Source organism: Oncorhynchus gorbuscha, linkage group LG03 (assembly GCF_021184085.1).
Source record: "Oncorhynchus gorbuscha isolate QuinsamMale2020 ecotype Even-year linkage group LG03, OgorEven_v1.0, whole genome shotgun sequence".
NCBI lineage: Eukaryota > Metazoa > Chordata > Actinopteri > Salmoniformes > Salmonidae > Oncorhynchus > Oncorhynchus gorbuscha.
In genome coordinates, this window is record NC_060175.1 from 46373450 (window position 1) to 46392659 (window position 19210).

At 41.0% G+C, this 19210-nt stretch overlaps 1 protein-coding gene across 2 annotated transcripts in view; it reads left to right on the top strand.

Annotated features, from left to right (window-relative positions):
- The window catches only part of LOC124020463 (chemokine-like protein TAFA-1), a 284914-nt gene that overhangs the window by 239525 nt on the left and 26179 nt on the right, over window positions 1-19210 (top strand). For both annotated transcript variants that reach the window (XR_006836068.1, XM_046335707.1), the window contains exon 3: window positions 17387-17527. Coding sequence is in view for 1 of the 2 variants with exons in the window: in XM_046335707.1 (XP_046191663.1) it covers window positions 17387-17527 (141 nt within the window). In the remaining variant the exon portion in view is untranslated. The remainder of the gene's footprint in view (window positions 1-17386; window positions 17528-19210) is intronic.

Consider the following 19210-nt stretch of genomic DNA (forward strand, 5'->3'; position numbering starts at 1 on the left):
TTTTTACGCAATATTAATAAATGAGGCCCCTGGCATAGTCGTATAGTTGCTGCGACATGTGTTTTCATACACTTGCTATATGTTTTCTGCACAGTCGTGGCCAAATGTTTCGAGAATGACACAAATATTAATTTCCACAAAGTTTACTGCTTCAGTGTCTTTAGATATTGTTGTGAGATGTTACTATGGAATACTGAAGTATAATTATAAGCATTTCATTAGTGTCAAAGGCTTTTATTGACAATTACATGAAGTTGATGCAAAGAGCCAATATTTGGGGTGTTGACCCTTCTTTTTCAAGACCCCTGCAATCCGCCCTTGCATACTGTCAATTAACTTCTGGGCCACATCCTGACTGATGGCAGCCCATTCTTGCATAATCAATGCTTGGAGTTTGTCAGAATTTGTGGGTTTTTGTTTGTCCACCCGCCTCTTGAGGATTGACCACAAGTTCTCAATGGGATTAAGGTCTGGGGAGTTTCCTGGCCATGGACCCCACAAAATCAATGTTTTGTTCCCCGAGCCACTTAGTTATCACTTTTGCCTTATGGCAAGGTGCTCCATCATGCTGGAAAAGGCATTGTTCATCACCAAACTGTTCCTGGATGGTTGGGAGAAGTTGCTCTCGGAGGATGTGTTGATACCATTCTTTATCCATGGCTGTGTTCTTAGGCAAAATTGTGGGTGAGCCCACTCCCTTGGCTGAGAAGCAACCCCACACATGAATGGTCTCAGGATGCTTTACTGTTGGCATAACACAGGACTGATGGTAGCGCTCACATTGTCTTCTCCGGACAAGGTTTTTTCCAGATGCCCCAAACAATCGGAAAGGGGATTCATAAGAAAAAATGACTGTACCCCAGTCCTCAGCAGTCCAGTCCCTGTACCTTCCTGAGCAAGCTCTGCACTGGTGGTGCCCCGATCCTGCAGCTGAATCAACTTTAGGAGATGGTCCTGGTGCTTGCAGGACTTTCTTGGGCACCCTGAAGCCTACACAATTGAACCGCTCTCCTTGAACTTCTCGATGATCCGATAAATGGTTGATTTATGTGCAATATTACTGGCAGCAATATCCTTACCTGTGAAGCCCTTTTTGTGCAGCAATGCAATGATGACGGCATGTGTTTCCTTGCAGGTAACCATGGATGACAGAGGAAGAACAATGATTTCAAGCACCACCTTCCTCTTGAAGCTTTCAGTCTGTTATTCGAACTCAATCAGCATGACAGAGTGATCTCCAGCCTTGTCCTCGTCAACACTCACACCTGTGTTAATGAGAGAATCACTAACATGATGTCAGCTGGTCCTTTTGTGGCAGGGCTGAAATGCAGTGGAAATGTTTTTGGGGGATTCAGTTCATTTTCATGGCAAAGACGGACTTTGAAGTGAATTGCAATCACTCCCTGATCACTCTTCATAACATTCTAGAGTATATGCAAATTGCCATCATACAAACTGCAGACTTGGTGAAAATTAATATTTGTGTCATTCTCAAAACATTTGGCCATGACTGTATACATAGAAGCTATTAGCGACATCAACAACCCCTAGCAACTATCCCCCACCCCATTGGATCTAGGGATAAGGGCGTTTTGAAGCCAGCTCACTCCTGGACATTGACCATTTTACACTTGAGCATTGCAGACAAGAATTTCACTGTACCTTGTAATTACATCTGCAACCCTGTACATGTGACTATTAAACTCTCTAATCTCTAGCCTAATTTCTTAATCAGATTTGTCACAGTGCTCCCACTGGACCTAGGTAATTTCATGGTGCTGAACTGGTATTGATAGTGCGGGTAAATGAGGCACGCAATAATCGTTAACGTTAATAACCATAAAGATGTGGGCATCTGATTCATATGGCCCAGGTGTGGTATTCCATATAGGTTATTAAGAATTGACCAGGAATGAGGCCATGCGACCTTCCTCCCACCTCCCGTTCACTTCAGTAGAATTACTAGTTAGAGATATCATTACTACCAGTCTACCAGTAGTACACCATTACTACTACAACAAACAAAATAAATATTCTGCTATTCTTTGTTTATAGTATTTTTACCTTTTTAACTCACAACTTACTAACCACTGTGGGGCACTCGATGTACATGGAAGAGGGTACCAATTATTTAACCAGGATGAAAGGTATTGTGTTGATTGAAGATAGAGACAGAGACATTCTCTCTCCATCTACCGGTTACCAGGACAATAGATGTGGGTCAGAGTGTGTCTCTGCGATGATGTTTAAAATTCAGTGGCTGTTTTTTTTCGGCTTTTGAGATAAGCTGTTCTCGCTGAGGGAAAACCACAATTGATTCATGTGAATCCACTGTAGCTGGGTCAGTGGTTTCTCCCTGCCAGTCTGTCTGTCTGTCTGAGCTCTGCTCCGGAGCAGGATAGTTCCCCACTCTCAGCTCACAGACAGCAAGCAGCCTGTTAGCTTCAGGCACTGCTAACTGGATGTCCACTTGTTTGTCTTCTCCAGTTACTGTAGGTAATGTTGCCCTGAGGGTGTGTGGATGGAGATATGGGCCAGAGATGAGTCACTGAGAAACAACCAGGGGTAAATTCACCAACATCAGAGCAGCAAAGGCATGCCATTGGTCAAAGTCAATTCAACATAGATTACATAACATTATATCAACTGAATCGACACTGTACACAATACATTCATTTCTCAAGGCTTTCTCTGAGATAATGGAAAGGGATTTCATGATGCAATTTTTTTTAAACATGCTGGCTGCCATCCAGAGTACTTCAATATATTTAGGGATGATTGGCATGAACGTATGTCAGTGCCCGCATCCTCAGGGTAGCCTTTCTTATCGAGCCATGTTGGCTAGCGTCAGTGTTGTGAACACAGTGCTGTAGCAGGGCTGTCTAAGTCTGGATGGGGATCACGTCCTACCAGATGACTCACTCACATGGCTCGGGGCACTTTGGATTCTTTTTAGTGTGAACTTTTGTGTCGAGCCAAGATCTAACCGATTCCTTATGCTTTTACAGGCATAATGTCATGCCCTTCCTGCCAAAAAAAATTCTCACCCATATACACACAATATCCTATCCTCATAATGACAGAGTGAAAACATGTTTTTAGACATTTTGCATATGTATTGAAAATGAAATTCTGAAAAACCAAATCAAACTTTATTTACCACAAGCTCCGAATACAACAAGTGTAGACTTTACTGTGAAATGCTTACTTACAAGCCCTTAACCAACAGTGCAGTTCAAGAAGAGAAAAATATTTACCAAGTAGGCTAAAATAAAAAGTAATAATAAAAAGTAACCCAATAAGAATAACAATAACCAGGCTATATACAGGGGGCACCGATACAGAGTCAGTGTGCAGGGGTACAGGCTAGTTGAGGTAATCGGTACATGTAGGTGGGGGTGAAGTGACTATGCATAGCTAACAAACAAACAGCGAGTAGCAGCAGTGTACAAAAGGGAGGGGGAGGCAATGTAAATTGTCCTGTGGTGATTTTTATGAATTGTTCAGCAGTCTAATGGCTTGGGGGTAGAAGATGTTGAGGAGCCTTTTGGTCCTAGACTTGGCACTCTGGTACCGCTTGCCGTGCGGTAGCAGAGAAAACAGTCTATAACTTGGGTGACTGGAGTCTCTGACAATTTTATGGGCTTTCCTCCAATGGCTGGAAGCTTGGTACTGGGCCGTTCGCACTACCCTCTGTAGCACCTTATGGTCAGATGCCGAGCAGTTGTCATACCAAGTGGTGATGCAGCCAGTCTTGATGCTCTTGATGGCGCAGCTGTAGAACCTTTTGAGGATCTGGGGAACCATGCCAAATATTTTCAGTCTCCTGCGGGGGAAAAGATGTTGTTGTGCCCTCTTCACGACTGTCTTGGTATGTTTGGACCATGATAGTTCATTGGTGATGTGGACACCAAGGAACTTGAAACTCTCGACCTGCTCCACTACAGCCCCGTCAATGTTAATGGGGGCCTGTTTGGCCAGCCTTTTCCTGTCGTCCATGATCAGCTCCTTTGTCTTGCTCACATTGAGATAGAGGTTGTCCTGGCACCACACTGCCAGATCTCTGCCCTCCTCCCTATAGGCCATCTCATTATTGTTGGTGATCAGGCCTACCACTGTTGTGTCGTCAGCAAACTTAATGATGGTGTTGGAGTCGTGTTTGGCCATGCAGTCGTTTGTGAACAGGGAATACAGGAGGGGACTAAGTACACACACCTGAGGGGCCCCTGTGTTAAGGATCAGCGTGGCAGACATGTTGTTGCCTACTCTTACCACCTGGGGGTGGCCCGTCAGGAAGTCCAGGATCCAGTTGCAGAGGGAGGTGTTAGGTCCCAGAGTCCTTAGCTTAGTGATGAACTTCGTGGGCACTATGGTGTTGAAAGCTGAGCTGTAGTCAATGAACAGCATTCTCACATAGGTGTTCCTTTTGTCCAGGTGAGGAAGGGCAGTGTGGAGTGCGATTGAGATTGCGTCAACTGTGGATCTGTTGGGGTAGTATGCAAATTGGAGTGAGTCTCATGTGTCCGGGAGGATGCTGTTGATGTGAGTTGATGTGAGCCACGGGGCGGTAATCATTTAGGCAGGTTACCTTCACTTCCTTGGGCACAGAGACTATGGTGGTCTGCTTGAAACATGTAGGTATTACAGGCTCTGTCAGGGAGAGGTTGAAAATGTCAGTGAAGACACTTGACATTTGGTCTGCGCATGCTTTGAGCTGGTCCGCACATGCCAATATCTAATTTACACAAGCATTCATACCCCTGAGTCAATACTTTGTAGAATCACCTTTGGCAGCAATTACAGCTGTGAGTCATTCTGGGTAAGTCTCTAAGAGCTTTCCTCAACTGGACTGTGCAACATTTGTCCATTATGTCAAATTGTCAAAATGGTTGTTGATCGATGCTAAACAGATATTTTCAGGTTTTGCCATAGATTTTCAAATTTATTTTTGTCAAAACTATAACTCGGCCACTCAGGAACATTCACTGTCTTCTTGGTAAGCATCTACAGTGTAGATTTTGACCTTATGTTTTAGGTTAGGTTATTTATCTCAGAGTGTCTGGTGGAAAGCACACTCAACCAGGTTTTCCTCTATAATTTTGCCTGTGCTTAGCTCCATCCCTATTATTTTTAATCCTGAGAAACCCACCGGTCCGTAAACATTACAAGCATATTGTAATGGATTTGCTCCAAATATAATACTTTGTATTCAGGACAACACGTTAATTGCATTGCTATATTTTTGCAGTATTACTTTAGTGCCTTGTTTAAAACAGGATGCATGTTTTGGAATATTTTTGTTCTGTACAGGCTTCCTTCTTTTCACCCTGTCAAATAGGTTAGTATTTTGGAGTAACTACAATGATGTTGCTCCATCCTCTGCATTCTCCTATCACAGCCATTCAACTCTGTAACTGTTTTAAGTCACCATTGGCCTCATGGTGAAATCCCTGAGAGGTTTCCTTCCTCTCCGGCAACAAAGTCAAGTTAATAACTTCACCATGCTCAAAGGGATATTCAATGTCTGCTTTTTCTACCAAGAGGTGCCCTTCTTTGTTAGCCATTGGAAAACACAAAACAAACATAATACCACTTTGACATTATGGGATATTGTGTTTAGGCCTGTGCCAAAATAATCTTAATGTATTAATTGTTCAAATCAGGCTGTCACATTATTGGCAATAGCTTGGTGAGATCTGACCTGCCCCCTGAGTCCACTCAGACACTCCTGACACCTATCCCAAATGGGAACTACAAATGTGGCTCATGCACACAGTGCAATAGCACTATAAAACGTCTTTCTTCAGACACCCACGTACAAAAAATCCCTGTTAGGGGTATCATCTCATGCAAGGCCAAGGGAGTAATCGATCTCATCACCTGTTCATGTGGAAAAGCCTACATAAGACAAACAGACAATTTAAACAACGCATAGCTGAAGACTGCAGCTTAATCAGATGTAAGAACATTGACTATCCAGTAGCAGCTCACTTTGTTGAAGCTAACCATCCAATCTCCTTCCTCAAATAAACAGGCATTGAGCATGTTGCTCTACCAAGGAGAGGAGGTAACATTGAGATCCTACTACTACAAAGGGAGGCTTACTGGATATCCTATCTAAAAAAATTGACCCCTAGAGTTCTGAATATTGACTCAGATCTCAGGCCCTTCTTATGAACTGCTCTTTCTTTTATGAACAATTCTTATAAATTGATATATTCTTTCTACAGTTTGTTAGCGTACACCTAATGTGTTCCCCCTGTTGATGATCCTCATTATACATTAAGGTTGAACCAAAATATTACATGTAACAAATATGAAATGAAATACGAAACAATTAAATATCTGAAATTGAATTAAACAATAATGTATGTTGATGCTAATATGATGTACATGTTTCTATATGATAACAAAAGCCTAATATATTTAATATGCCATGTACAATTGTTTTTTTACAGTTTCACAAATTCATTCGAAGTAACTTAATCACTATTGTCATTGGTTGCACTAATTGTCTACATAACCTGGTTCAAGTATTCATGACATTACCCTGAAGAAGGCACAGTGATGCCGAAACATTGGTAAACACCCAAATAACTTACTGGGAGTTTAAATATGGAGTGTGAAACTTTCTTTATTTTGATAGTTTACCAAATCAGGCTGTAACACAACAAAATGTGGAAAAAAAGTACAGTACTTTCTGAAGGTACTGTACATACAGACTAACACACGCTCCCTACTTCTGTTCCTTCACACGTTCCTTTTCTTCATCGGGAGGTGTTAGTCAAAGAGTGTTAATGGCAGCGAGGCAGTAGGACAGCCTAGGCAGCACACTTCCCTGGGAGATGACCTGGTCAGGGTGTGTGTGAACCCACAAGGTACTGGGGCCCGGGCGCCAAGGCCACCATCAGAATACAACACCAGGCTCATTTCCACCAATCCACACACATAACACTTGCTGCCTGTTTAAACACACATTGCTTGTATGGATGTAGGGTCTTTCGTATGAAAGACACCAAGGCCTTCAGTGCTAGTCATGGGGCTGTGTAATTTCAATAACATTCTGACTCAGAAAGTGCATTTAAGCAGATGAAATATGGAAGGCACTAAGTGCAGTCAGAGGGGAATGACATGAAGAGTTTTTCTGGTGAGGCTCGAGGCCCCGATATCGTCACATTAGTCCATATTATGTTGCTTTGTAGTGCATTTTAACATTTTCTTAACTAATCAGGGGATTGTTCCTGGAGTTCCTCCTTGATGTTTTAGTAATGATGAGCTAAATCCCTTTGCCTGGCTGATGATGCAGCACCATTAAAGATACATGCACAGGGACAGCTGGGGCTCATCCACTTTGATGCCTCTGCCTCCTAAAACAAGTCATTAATATCTTCCATTTTCTTTCTTAATTTCTGATGCTAGTTGATTAACACGCCACCCTTTAAAGACCCAGCTAACTGATGTAAAAAACACAGACTTGGCCAAACAGAATAGAGCTGTTTTGATAACAGACTTAATTGTCAGCAATCAAAAGCACTTCACAATGAATGTACTGCACCTAAAGTATGTCTGCCACTCAAGCGTAAATACGTTGTCTGAAAAGAAGTGCCTGTTCCATAATGCATGGCCTTATTCCACTATATTCCAGTGTGATTGAAAACAATCCACTTCGATGCTGAAGATAATGAAATGCTGTTGGTGCTTTAATAGAGATGTTTTTCACTGAGAAAAGATTAAGAAAAGATTGTTTTAAGGTTCATAGCCAAAGAGCACTGGAGGGGATAAGGAACTCAATTTGATATTCATCAGCTGCTTCAAACAAACTATAAACGAACACAGCTCCCAGTTAGTTCCAAAAATGAAACAAAAATGAACACATTTTTTAGTTATTTTGGGGGGGTATTTTTCCCTTATCTATTTATTGAAAGTGATCATTATAACCACACTCTTCAAATTGAGTCTGTCTGCATTTTAAAACTAAACTATTTGCTGTCAGTTAGTGAGAGACTGCCAAAGAAGAAAAACTCACACAGAGAGAAAAGGTAGAACGAAGGACGCCCTCTTATCTGCCAAAACAAAACACCCACTCAAACATGCAGGGAAATTGAATTGTGATTAAGATGTTGTGGGTTGAGAGGTAGTCTTTGAGTTATTTAGAGTGGGCCTCTCTGTCTTAGGTGTTTGTTGTTATAGCGATACATTACGGTATAATGGCAGCTCTGAGGGCGAGAGAGACAGAGAGCTCTTGAAGAATCCTGGCAGAGTCTCTGTCAATGATTATGAATCAGGGCACACTCTGCATTAATTAGAGTGCTGTTAATTCGTAGAACAGGTGAGGACATGGAGACTCAGCAAACTGGGAACAATCCCAGAACATTAGCTAAGATTCCCGTTAAGTTCTATACTAAGCAAAAATATAAACGCAAAATTCAACAATTTCAACGATTGTATTGAGATATGTTTCATATAAGGAAAGTAGTCAATTGAAATAAATAAATTACAGTAAGCCCTAATCTATGGATTTCAGATGACTGAGCAGGGGCGCAGCCCTGGTGGGCCTAGGTGTTTTGTCTTTGTTTTAGTATGGTCAGGGCGTGAGTTGGGTGGGTTGTCTATGTTAGTTTTTCTATGATTTGGTATTTCTGTGTTTGGCCTGGTATGGTTCTCAATCAGAGATTGAGTTTCACCCTTGAGTTGTGGGTGATTGTTTTCTGTTTTGTGTCTACACCAGACAGGACTGTTTTGTTTCTTTCATTCTCCTTTGTTATTTTGTTTAGTGTTCTCGTGATAATAAATTATCAATATTGACACTTACCACGCTGCGCATTGGTCCTCACCTTCTTCCACCAACAACGGCCGTTACACTAGGAAGGCATAGGCCCACCCGCTTGGGAGCCAGGCCCACTCACTGGTGAGCCATGTCCAGCCAATCAGAATTAGTTTTCCCACAAAAGGGATAATGTTTCATTAGGTTGTGGGTACAGTCTGGTGGGAACATTGTTGGGAAATAACAAAAGATGATTTTCCCAAAACACAAAAACTGTCCAGCTGTGTGGATGATTTTACAATGTTTCTTTTGGGATGCAAAAAAAAACATTCATCTGATGTTGCAAGAATGTTCCTAGAACACATTTAATCTGTTTTTAATCTGTTTTTTAGTCTGGTGAGAACATTGTGGGGACATCCCAAACCACAAAACGGTCCGGTTGTGCCGACATTCAGATCATGTCTGTATCAGGTTGCACAAAACGTTCCTTTGATGTTGCAATCATTTTTACAGAAGAGACTTTCTGAGTTCTTTAAAAGTTCACAGAACATTTAATTAGGTTGTGGGCACAGTGTGGATCCATTACAAGAGATAGGTTCCCAAAACACAATATACTCAGTTGTGATGACATTCATACCATGTCAATCACCACCTTCCGGAGACACCTGAAACCCCACCTCTTTAAGGAATACCTAGGATAGGTTAAGTAATCCCTCTCACCCCACCCCCCCTAAGTTTTAGATGCACTATTGTTAAGTGACTGTCCCACTGGATGTCATAAGGTGAATGCACCAATTTGTAAGTCGCTCTGGATAAGAGCGTCTGCTAAATGACTTAAATGTAAATGTTTTATTAAGTTAGGTTGCACCGGATGTTCGCTGTAAAATGTAAATGTAATGTTGTAAGAATGTAAGAACGCTGTAAGAATGTTGACAGAACACCTGGTCTATTTTCATTAAAAGTTGCCAGAACATTTAATTATGTTATGGGACTTGTCTGGGATGTTGCAAGAATATTCTTGTGATATTCACATAGGTTGCACAGAACATTCCCACAATGTTGCACAATGTTCCACAATTTTGAAAGTCCATAAGTCCATAAATAAGTCCATAAGTCCATAAATAAGTCCATAAGTCCACAATATTCCATTGGTGTTCATGCAATATGCATTTTAACTTGTCTTGGAGGTCCTCGGAACATTTTAAGGACATTTGGAACATGTTATATTTAACTCTTACCTGATACTGCCACACAATGCTCCGCATGCAAATTTGTAGCTCCTTAAAGCATAAAACAGCAGATTGGAAAACATCCCTATTATGTTTCTTTCCAGGTTTAATGGCAATTCACATTTGAGGGCTGTATTGTAGGCCCACTTGAAGGTTATATAGACACATGGCATTTTAATTGAATTTATAGGACATTTAAACATCATTTAATCATTCAACAACCATATTTTATTAACTTAATCTGTTGACAATCTGCACATGATTTAATTCATAGGACATTTGAACAGTACGGAAGTCCTGAAGCCAAAGCAAAAAAAGAAAAAAAAAAGAAAACGTAGGCTCTTGGAATGATCTTGTTTGAACGACTTAGTACCTCATTTTTTTTTATTTTACCTTTATTTAACCAGGCAAGTCAGTTAAGAACATATTCTTATTTTCAACGACGGCCTGGGAACAGTGGGTTAACTGCCTGTTCAGGGGCAGAACGACAGATTTGTACCTTGTCAGCTCGGGGGTTTGAACTCGCAACCTTCCGGTTACTAGTCCAACGCTCTAACCACTAGGCTACGCTGGCGTAGAATGACAGTATCTTGTTTGAACGACTTAATTGTTCTGTTGTCTAATTAGGCCTCATTTTCTATGCAGCTAGTCAGACCGTGTAATGCTTGCTGCAGCCATTCATTCACTGATTCCATCCATTGATATGATTATTCATTATTCATGATTATGCATTGACAGTTCATTGATATCCTAAAGCATCTAAATGGGTGAGTGTGGAGCGAGTAGCAGAGTGTAATTCAAGCAGATCTTTTTTTAAATGGTGTCGGCCTTCTCCCCCGCTTAAATTTTGCTCTGGTACTGCCCAGCCACAAGCTCTGGGCATGCTCTGCCTAGCATTATTTGTTTCCTTTATCACTTTTACTTTAATTAGGCCTATTCGGTTGTAATTAGTTAGCCTTCCCCAACCACAGCATCCTATATCTAGTTTGTGTGTTCTACTTTCTGCCATTAGGATATGTGCTTTCTATTTTGAAGTACTTGAAATGTATTAACTGATTTAGGTAGGAAATACATAGGCTACTGTACAATGTATTAACTGATTTAGGTAGGCAATACATAGGCTACTGTACAATATATTAACTGATTTAGGTAGGCAATACATAGGCTACTGTACAATGTATTAACTGATTTAGGTAGGCAATACATAGGCTACTGTACAATGTATTAACTGATTTAGGTAGGTAATACATAGGCTACTGTACAATGTATTAACTGATTTAGGTAGGCAATACATAAGCTACTGTACAATGTATTAACTGATTTAGGTAGGCAATACATAAGCTACTGTACAATGTATATGAGTTTTTATAGGAATAGAAACTCCATAATGAATCTAAAATAGCAGAATTACATTGTAAATAATAAAGGCCAGTATCAGCTTCTTTTCATAGACAAACGGAAAGTAATCAACTCAAACTGCAGCGGTCAAATGATTTGTGCACAGAAGCATGAAAAGAAGCTGATACTGGCCTTTATTATTTATTTATGAAATTGTAGCTTAATTAAATTGATTTGTATTATGGTGTTTCTATTCCCCCCCAAAACGAAAATACATTTGACATTATCCTATGTATTGCCCACCTAAAAATGCTGTTAACACATTTGATGTCCTTCGTAATAGAAACAACACATCCAAATGTTAGAAAGTATAATATAAACTTGATATAAGGCTACTGTGGGTGGTTAGGCTAAATGACTACAACCGAATAGGCATAATTCAAAGAATAATGATAAAGGAAACTAAAAACGCTAGGCAGAGCATGCCCAGAGCCTGTGGGTGAGCAGTACCAGAGCGAAATTGGAATCGGAGGGAAGGCTGACACCACTTTTCCCCAGTCTGCTATAATTATGCTTTGCTCCTTGCTCCACACTCACCCACTTACAGTGCCTTCAGAAAGTAGTCATACCCCTTGTCTTATTCCACATTTGTGATCGACAGGCTCAAATCGGTCTAATGTAGCAACATTTTAAATTGTGTTTTGTTTTTTACGTTGGATAAAGGTAGAGACACAGAGCTAAAAATGGTATATCATACACTACAGTTGAGGAATAATGGGAAAGTCATTTTGCTTTGAAAGTTGATAAACTTGTAAACTCACTTTTGAGAAAATGGCCTTTGAATATTTTGGTACTACTATTGGAGAGCCCTTCTTTGTCTACACCCATTCAGCATCGTTCACACCTTTCTTAAGATTTAGCCCCACCCGTCTCTTTAAGGGTTGATCTGAGCGTTCTGTACTAACAGCAGTCAAGCACCCATGCTAACTTGCTAGCTACTTCCAAACAACTAAGTGAGAGAGAACAGCTCACTGAACATTACTCACCCTAGCAGAGCTGGTTAGGCTGTTATGTTATCCAGAGCATTGGTGACTGCAACTCTTGATCCAAGATGGCGTAGCAGTAAGTCGTCCTGTCGTATCGTCTCTCTGTAAATATCTGTAAATATCATCTCTTTTTCGTTTTAGATATTTTTCTTCGCATATCTTTGAAAACATTTTGCTAAACCTAAGCTTCCAAATACTCTCCTGCAATCTGCCTCACCCAATGTAGTTACTTTTCCTAAAGTATTTATATTTACTTCGGAACCGGAACCCCTCAACTGAAGCTAGCCAGCTAACCACCAGCTATGCTAGCGGTCTTCAGCTAACCGGTCATCAGCTAACCTTTAGCTCGGAAAGCTCTCGCCAGTTCGAACAATGCGACGCTAACCAGAGCATAACGGACCTATTTATTTTTTATCCCCGCTTCTGCCTGCTCGCAGAAGTGTTTTAGAGAGTGTTTGACATTAATGAGGGGTGGTCGTTTGACTGCAGGCCTGTAGTGGATACAGGCAATGAGGCAGTGGTCGCTGAGATCCTGATTGAAGCGGAGGTGTATTTGGAGGGCCAGTTGGTCAGGATAACGTCTATGAGGGTGCCCTTGTTTACAGATTTAGGGTTGTACCTGGTGGTAATAATGCAAATGGCTCTAAGATACAAATAATATTATTACACAGATCATACACGTAATGTTAGCTAGCGAGCCAGCCTGCTAACATTAGCTAGCTAGCTAACAGTACGCTTTAACTTGCATGAAAATGACTTTCTGACAAAACTAGAAACATATAATATCTTAAAATGTTGCTAGTTAGACTCTTTTACAAGGATGAATGCTTCTCCCTCTCTGTCACAGATGCCGTGGTTGCCCTTATTTTGAAGATGTTATCCAGAGACAGGTGTTTTATAAAAAAGCTTGTGTGTTCTCTTTTTAACTCACTCCACATATTTACAATCAAACGGCAGATCTTTTTTTCCATCTCCTTTGCTGTCATACTCTGCTTCCACCGGGCGTTCCACTGATTTCAAAACTTGGTCCTGCAGAAAGTGGAGAGCAAAACCTTTGAAGTTCTTTGTGAAATCTTTTTTTTAAAGATACGTTAGAAAGGATTACCTACACATACTGTACAGGTCATGTTATAGACTGAAGCATGCTACATGGCAGACCAATCCAAAGTCATCTCTCGGCATATCCAGCCCATCCATTATTTCAGCCAATCATGGCTACCGGGAAGGTTCCAGTCTTTTTCAAGGCTAAACCATCTAAGCTCATAATTTTACAATTGTATTTGTATTTACAGATGGAATTCAAGTTTGTAATTAAGGAACATGAAAGTATACATGTTCCAGAAGGCATTTCTGCTAAAAAAAACACGTTTTTTATCCCCCAAAAATTATCCTGTGAAGTAGTGACACGCGACATATGCCTACTTTCCTAAAACAAGTCACAATTTTGGTTTTCTGGGGAGGCGTTCTGTTATCTCTGCACTGACATAGACAAAAACAGTGCTATTGTCTCCATGTCTGAACTGGACAGATTTAGTGACAGGGGAGATGGTAGCCAGCACACCCCTGTCCCCAAAAGTGTCAAAACACAAAGCTCCTTCTCTTTCCAGTGAGTTTTCTCTTCATCTGATGTTGCCATTGGAGATTCATACTGGAATGTGCATATGCGTGGGTGTATACAATACACACCATGCAGCACACATCCAATCCTACCTTACTACTGCTTTCAAACTTGGGTTTCTTTGCTTTTTAATCATGAGCGGTTAATTCATTACTGTGAATAATGACTCTGATCTGTAAGCTTCCCCCATCTCTTCTCTCTCTTCATATTCCAGCGCTCCTTCGTTAGTGGGATTTTAATTGGCCGTTGGGCTAAGCTGAAAACAATGAAGAATTGATTTCCTTAAACATAATCACCTAAACCAGTCGCCTAATGACTGCTGTCACTGTGGGCTCCGAGGAGAAAAATGACCAGTCGATGCTCTCATTGATGCCCTTCACCTCATCCCACCAAAGGGTAGAAAGCAGAACCACCTACCCCATCTTACCTGTTTGAATTATCCCTTCTAGCTGAGTGACAGCCTGTGTAGTCCATCCATCAAACACACATGCACGCGCACAGGCACACATACATGTACAGTGCACCTTGTTTACATTCACATACACAAAGACAAATACACAGACACACACACAAATGTGCACACACAGGCCAGGAACAGATGCACACACACAGGCACGCAGCACACAGGCATGCAGCTCACAGGCATTCAGCACACAGGCAGTACACAGGCATGCAGCACACAGACATGCGCAAGCACGCAAGCACACACACACAAACAGAATAGACACGTATTAGCCCCATGTTGACATGGTCCAAGTGAGCTTAGGTGTACTGTATGTGGACAGCATAATGTACTGTCCAAGTGCCCATTTGTCCTCTGCATATCACTCCCCTCTGGCCCCATGGTGTCCGATCAGGTCTATTGTACTGCTCACATTCTCTGTCTGCACAGATGGTACTGAGTTAACTGCTCTAATGTCCACCTGGCTGATGGCTGGACATAGAGCTGCTTATCTCACCCCAGGGTCTGGAGCTAAATAACACACACATGCGTGCGCATACACGTACACATACACACATGCGTGCACACGCACACACAATCACACACACGCATGCATTCTGATACATATACACACAGGCATGCCCAAATGCAAGAACACACACACACACACACACACATACACAAACACACAAACAGACACACACGCAAGTCCTATGTTTTGATCAAATATCCCATATGGAGGTGAGATAGAAGAGATGAGTTTGGAAGAAGAGATGATACCATATTCTTTGAATGTCCTTTGAAATTCATTTCATACAGATATCCAATCTTAATTTGACCAGTTTCTCACATCAGAAAAATAATTCTACAGCAACAGGACATGTGAATTATATGGATTATAAATAATGGAAATATTTGCAGGAGTTGATACATTTTTCATTAGGGCAAATCAAGTCTGACATATTTAAGTGGAATTTACAAACTTGAGAAGCCTTTTTAAACCTTGAAAATGCTCTGTGACAACAGAGTGATCAAATGAAGAGGGGACACCGGTACATGTTCATCACACCGGTTTGTATTTCTTATTGACAGAATAATTGATTCCTCATAGCAATGCATTTTCAGAATTTAGGAGTCTGATGGAATCATTGTGGTTTTTGACCAACGTCGACAAAAGGCCAGGGGGTATGATAAATAATCCCTAAGTAGTCAGGACTTGAAGGTGGGCATTTTGTGAGGGCTGCCTCTACAACAGGCTTGAAAGCATGTCTCCAGGCAGGAAACTACCAGTAAAATATTGAATAAATCCAACATATTGTGAGTTTTGGGGTTTAAATATAGTGCACTCAAGGGATTCTTTCCTCACTTTTATGGTTTGTGTTCTGCCTCATGGCCGTTATACTGTATCAAAAACGAAGCTTGTGGAGAGTGACATTAATTCTGCAGGACAGCGGTGGACAACATAACTGCAAATGTACTCCTTTTAATCCCAGTCTTCTCTGCCTGTGGTCTGGGCATGGCAGACCTTGATGAAAATGTGAAAAGAAAATTGTTACCAAGCTCAGTTCAGATATTTTTTTCAAGATCCAGCAACTTCAAACGTTGACACAGTCATCCTCCAATAAGACAATAGAACGATTTTACCAGCATGTTTTAAATGCAATACCACCATGAAGAAAATCACACTGCTACAAAAAGAGGAAAAGTTATTTGGCTCCCTTTTACCTATTCTCCCTCTGATCATCCCTCTCTCCTCTGTGAGCTCCAGTTTAATTGTTGGACGATGGTGTCTGTGGTGACGGCTGTCAGAGGAAGATGAAGAGTTTTTCCTGGGGCGTGAGGAGAGGGCCACACGGTGATGGAGGGCCCCTCTCCTGCAGCTCCGCTGGCTGCATTAGCACGCCACTTTATAACTATGTGAAAGGGGCACTTCCAATGGCTCCCTCATTACTCACCGGCCCAGTCGGTGCTCTGGCAGGCCCCTGCCCTCTCTCTCTCTATCCATCCTCTCTCTCCATTCTCTTCTCTCCATTTTTTGGAGAGGAGGGACGTCCCTAGGCTCCATCAGCCCCTCGCTCCCCAGGGTGATCCCTATTGTTACTTTGACCCATCAGTGGTACATTTCTCCTCCACATTATTTTGACACCCTCTTTTGTCAGAACGAGGCCCATTGTGCTGCAGTTGTTGTAAATGATGTCACCTCTGTAGAAGAGCCATTGTTAGTGGAGGCTGGTTTAACCCAGTCAGCCTGGTTAAGGCCTGGTGTTTGTTGTAATAATGAGATTTAATTGCTCCGTTTCTCCAGGCCTTCACTACTGAACTTACTGGAACAGATGATTATCATATGCAGGCTCTCAGGGATACAAGGAGAGCCACATTAATGCAAGAGCAGAGCATGATTTCCTCATCAGGGAGGGATTTGTAATGGATTGAGAAACACCCTGAGAGTCAAATTAGAATCATCTAAATGCCTCTAGGGGCAATTTGCAGCGCATGCTGTGGTGAAGAGGATAACATAGTAATTGCATGTTATGTGCCTTACATTTATTTTCAGCAGTATTTTTACAATGTGTACTATGTGATTATATGAACTCGTGATTTAATTAAATTCAGGTTGTTAAAAACAACAGAAAGGTATTTACCCTCAGATAAATGTAGCCATTTAAAAAGATGAAGTGAGTAACCACAGAAGCTAATTAAAATAAGCATTATGGGCCTATTTAGTACAATGTATTTTTATAGCACACCGTCAATCATTTGTTCTATATAGAATTCAAATCAGGGATCTATTTCATTTCTAACACCATTTTGTACATATACCAATCATCATCGAACATCAACCCTACTCTTGACGATGTAGTATATGTTCCACAGTAATTAACCAACCAAACTCCTCAGCTCCATGTGTCGGCTAACCACGTGTCTCTGTCCCTCTGTGTGTGTCCTCAGAAGGAGGGACTTGTGAGGTGATCGCAGCCCACCGGTGCTGTAATAAGAACCGTATTGAGGAGCGTTCCCAGACCGTCAAGTGCTCCTGTCTACCGGGAAAGGTGGCCGGGACAACACGCAACAAACCCTCTTGTGTGGATGGTAAGGACATGTTCATAGCATGTTTTTCACATATGGCTTAATATTCTCAAAAGAAGTAGTTCTCTGAATGTATTGTAGAGGTACTTTTTTTTACAATCATTTATAGCTAATTGTAATAACAATATTGCTGGCTTTTACATACTTTTGAATGAGACTGCCACACGCTGAGGTGTTTCAACAGCTTTCTACCTAATGCGGCTCATTCTTACATGAGTAGGGTTGCAAAGCTACTGGTATTTTACCCACGTTACTGGAATTTTCAGTAATTTTAGTAATTAACTGAAAATCTATGGCAGAAATTTAGGTAATTTATACTATAAAATGTAGTCATATATAGTATTCATTTTCATATCTCGTCCATATTGTCCATGTAGATACACCATATTGTTCAAGATAAAATAGTCTAATTAATGAAAGGACAAAGGCACTATTTTCAATTACCTTGTCCAACTATTGACATTTTTCACAACTGTCACCAGTTTGACGACACAACATTTACAACATGTACATATTGACATAGTAAAATAAATCAGTGTAAAAAAAAAATATGAAGGATATTTCATGCTGAAATCCTCATATTAAACGACCGAGGGTGTTGATGTTTTATCTTTACGATAATGTTTTACAGCTTTGTCATCCCATTTTATTAATTAAAAGATAATGTTATTGAATTATTTCATATAGTTTACATGTGATAAGGCCACACAGAGGGGCAGAGATAATTACACCTGTGATAATCTGAAGTATCCCAAAAGGGCCACTCGATACTAGTCTACAATCCTTGTGTCACGCCCTGGTCGAGGTATTTTGTGTTTATCTTCATTTATTTGGTCAGGCCAGGGTGTGGCATGGGGTTTTTGTATGTGGTGTGTTGGTATTGGGATTGTAGCTTAGTGGGGTGTTCTAGTTAGGTCTATGGCCGTCTGAAGTGGTTCTCAATCAGAGGCAGGTGTTTATCGTTGTATCTGATTGGGAACCATATTTAGGCAGCCATATTCTTTGTGTGTTTCGTGGGTGATTGTCCTTAGTGTCTTGATGTCCTTGTGCTGTGTGCACCAGTATTAGGCTGTTTCGGTTTTCGTTACGTTTATTGTTTTGTAGTGTTTGTATTTAGATTCATGTTACGTTAGTTGAATAAACATGGATCGCAATCTACACGCTGCATTTTGGTCCGACTCTCCTTCACCACAAGATAACCGTTACACCTTGAAAGATGCCAACATTCTGGTAGTTTACTGGTAAACTTCAAAAGTGTCAAATAATATACCCTATGCATGACTCTCTTCTGTCCTAATGAAGTCGATTAAGATAATATCAAAGCACTCTAAATTGGAGACTAAATCGAATCTGGGTGAGTGCTGCAAAGGATTGTGGGAGACAAGCAATAACTTAGATGCATGGCTGAGGACATGAGAATTACCCATGTTGAATATTGCATGGCCCAAGGCATCTTAGGTTCATAAATGAAAAAATAAAAAACTGTCCTCACAAAGGAACGACATAGTCTTCATCATGAATGACGGTACTATGAGGAGGTGTATGTCTGCCCTCTTCAATCCATTTCATTGGCTTGTTTAACTACATCTGACACATGAGACCGACAAAGCTAAGCAAATTCATCCTTGGAACCAACGGCGTAAACTTTTTTAAAGTTCTGAACTGAGCTCCTAAGGCTAAGGACTC